This window comes from Perkinsus marinus (assembly GCF_000006405.1).
Source record: "Perkinsus marinus ATCC 50983 genomic scaffold scf_1104296935302, whole genome shotgun sequence".
NCBI lineage: Eukaryota > Perkinsozoa > Perkinsida > Perkinsidae > Perkinsus > Perkinsus marinus.
The window spans coordinates 14,485-17,490 of NW_003214508.1; the positions used below are offsets into that span (position 1 = coordinate 14,485).

Consider the following 3,006-nt stretch of genomic DNA (forward strand, 5'->3'; position numbering starts at 1 on the left):
CATATTCCTACGCCAATACGCTTTTTGTTCATTGAAGTTTCACCCTAGTGATATGAAAAACAAATTTCACTTGGCGAAAAATGCATGTGAGGAGTGAATAAAATGGGGTGAATTCTCCTGGGCAATTCGCAAGGTGTTTTCAATTCACTTCCTATCGCGAATAACAATTACTTCACACAGAGTATTACGCCACTCCACGAGCGAAACTCCCATTGTCTACGATCAGGCTCGGAGGACCTGATGACTTTTCCCCCGAAGTAAGAGCTCGCTATGGTCATCTGAGCCTATGTGAACTACATCACTCACAAGGAATTGATGGCTGTAACAATCTGCCCTCAACAGAAAGTCGATTTAGCTGTTCATGATAGGTTTGAAAAGTCTGATGCATTTTTCTGCCACCTCCTTTGCAAAGCTGAACGTGCCCTTTTACCTGAAGCTGTATCTGGCTACGACTATCATTGCTTTTGTGAAGGGCGAGCGAAATTTGGTGAAAGCGGCCAGAAGACTTATTGCCAACACATGCTTATCGTCATTCGTGATGACAGGGTGGGTTGGTTCTCTGCGACAGTGTCGATGACGACGATGCGAGTTGGTATCAATCTGGAATTTTGTATAGGAATTTGCGTGGAGTTTCACCCTAGTGAGATGAAAAATATATTTCACGACTATTGCATATCACCGCGAATTTCACCGAGTTTGACGGCGCCACTTCATGTGAAAGGGATGAAACTATATTGTAATTTTCAAATATGCCGCGGACATGATTTTCGAAAAAAATTGCACTTCCCCGTATGCATATTCCCCTAAAAATACGAACAACATAACAAGTAGCCTTAGTGGTCTGTATACTATTCTAATTGCAGGCAAATGGCTATAGCTCATTTTCTCTTTTGTGCGGGTTCGAACTTGTTATCTTCGGAAGCCTTGAAGTCGAGCCTCACCGCATACGTGGTGGGCATGCTGGGCGCCCTCCCTGTAGGGTTGGAGAAACAACAACGGAGGTAGGCAGGCTTAGGTGACGCCATGGCAAGTGCTGTCAGGCGCGAGCTCGCATTGTTCACGCTCTCCCATGCGCTGCATATACTCCTACAGCGCACTACTGTCGGGTCGGGCCTCCGAAAGTTGTTGATTCTCTTAGCAGCAACTAGTGTGGGAGTGCTCGCATATGCATACGAAGTAGAGGAAACGCATACGGTAGAACAGAGCGCATCTAGGTGGGTTCATAAGGTTGGCGGACTTGGCAGCTCGGTGGCTTTACCTCAGTGTCCCCATACCCCCGGCGATGAAGTCATCTAAGCCTATGCGGTCTACCTGGCCGAGCTCCGTGTCGCTGTATTCGGAGTCGGAACTGTCTTCAGATGAGTATACGTCAGAGTGCTCCACTGGTGAGCAAGAAGGGACGATGGTTTCTGCTGTTGATAAGGCGGATGAGGAGGACGAGGGCATTCATCATAGTCGTGACCACTTGATGAGACCTACGTATAGGGGTATATTACGTTGGTTTCTCGACACTCCTATTCGAGATCATCGCTTACCTTTCCTTGGCAATGGCGTTCAGTCATGACGTTCTCATTCATGTTGGTTCATAGATTTCTGCATCATCACACTTTTTGTTATGCAAGCCGTCTTTGGTTGGCCCGACTGGCTATGAACTGGTGCTGTCAGGATTTGAGATTTGCTCATGTCTGGCCGCTCAGCAGCTGTGGAGACTTTCCTGGACTCTGTATTTGGTGCTAGTGGTGGTGGTAGTAGTAAGAAAGCTCAGGCGAGGAAAACTAAGGGGAAAAAACGGAAGAGTAGCGCGTCGAAGTAGTACTCGAGATTAGGGGTGTGCTGAGATAGTCGTGAATTGTGACAGGAAGTCAGCCAGTTCGCCCTCAACGTCGTCAGTGCTGCCCGAGGACCACGCTTCGTCAGCATCAGGACAGGATCTTATCTATTCTACCATGGATGGTGACAGGCTCATGGGTAGGGGGGACAGTTGAGGTAGTGCGGCATATGTTGTTGTAGACTTCGAACCTGAAGTGGCGGTGCCTAGAGTGATGAAGTGTGCGGGGGTCTATGCTGGGCTGGGTGATGAGGACGTGGCTTTCACGAAGATACGAGAACAGTGAGTTACTGCTAGCGGTATAGTGAAGAATTTTCCAGAAGAATTTTCCGGGGGGGGACTCATTTTGAATTTTCCAAATGGCCGGGAACACATTCTTCAATCAGTTTCACATTAGGAAAAATTTTCCCCATTTTTATCAAGCCCTGGGGTATGTCATCTCTTGGAACTAGATAGGTCCCTGTAGTGGAGAATGTTGTATGCAGGTATAACCGTCAGATAGCCAGCAAGCCGGTGCCGTTAGATGCCGGTATGGCTAAAGTCGCTGGGCCGAAGCGTGAGGATTTGGGACCGTTGTTGAGCAGGAAAGCTGTGAAGCTTATTGGCATCGATGATAGGAAACGTGGAGGGAAGCCAAGCAGTAGGAGTAGTAGTAGTAGTAGTAGTAGTAGTAGTAGTAGTAGTAGTAGTAGTAGTAGTAGTAGTAGGAGTAGTAGTAGTAGTAGTTTGGTTTGGTTTGGTCTGGGAGCACGGCATCTCCTGTATACACAGTATGGCCGTATTGCTCCTGCGTCCTGCGAGGACGCTCAGTGCCACAACGGCACCGCAAGTCCGTTACCGATGCTTGGCGGCTTCGGAGGTAGTGCTCCAAGCCGGTGCACTCGCCCTCAAGAATCTCCTCAGTGCGTGGAGACCACTATCTCGTGCCGTCGTCAAGGCCCCACGGATCAATGTGAGCCCCCGTTGTGGTCTCTCTCCTGGTAGTGATGGCAGGAGTGGATCCGCGCCCCAGATTTTCTTTCTGAGTGTACACATCTTCCTCGAGGGGCACCAGAAGAAGTGTGGTAGGTCCTCTTTATGAGACCGACAGTAGCGACATTTCCAATCCGTGATATCGGCTGAAAGATGTCGAAGATAGCCCTTCGTGCTGCTGTGGAAGGTGAGGAGTTCGAACAAAC

General features: G+C 48.8%; 3 protein-coding genes across 3 annotated transcripts; all 3 read left to right on the plus strand.

The window, feature by feature from the left end:
• Nucleotides 1-368: 368 nt before the first annotated feature.
• Nucleotides 369-1,001, plus strand: Pmar_PMAR003275 (hypothetical protein; the record flags this gene model as incomplete). Its single annotated transcript, XM_002783982.1, has 2 exons — nt 369-546; nt 864-1,001. Coding segments are annotated over 2 exons (316 nt in total), but the record flags the coding sequence as incomplete, so codon positions are not given.
• Nucleotides 1,002-1,263: 262 nt separating this feature from the next.
• On the plus strand, nt 1,264-1,564 carry Pmar_PMAR003276 (hypothetical protein; the record flags this gene model as incomplete). The annotated part of the gene is made up of 1 exon (XM_002783983.1): nt 1,264-1,564. A coding segment is annotated over one exon (301 nt), but the record flags the coding sequence as incomplete, so codon positions are not given.
• Nucleotides 1,565-1,681: 117 nt separating this feature from the next.
• Pmar_PMAR003277 (hypothetical protein) lies at nt 1,682-2,853 on the plus strand (the record flags this gene model as incomplete). Its single annotated transcript, XM_002783984.1, has 5 exons — nt 1,682-1,809; nt 1,859-1,968; nt 2,011-2,110; nt 2,314-2,468; nt 2,813-2,853. The coding sequence occupies 5 exons, from the start codon at nt 1,682-1,684 to the stop codon at nt 2,851-2,853; spliced, it is 534 nt and encodes a 177-aa protein (XP_002784030.1).
• Between the last annotated feature and the right edge of the window lie 153 nt (nt 2,854-3,006).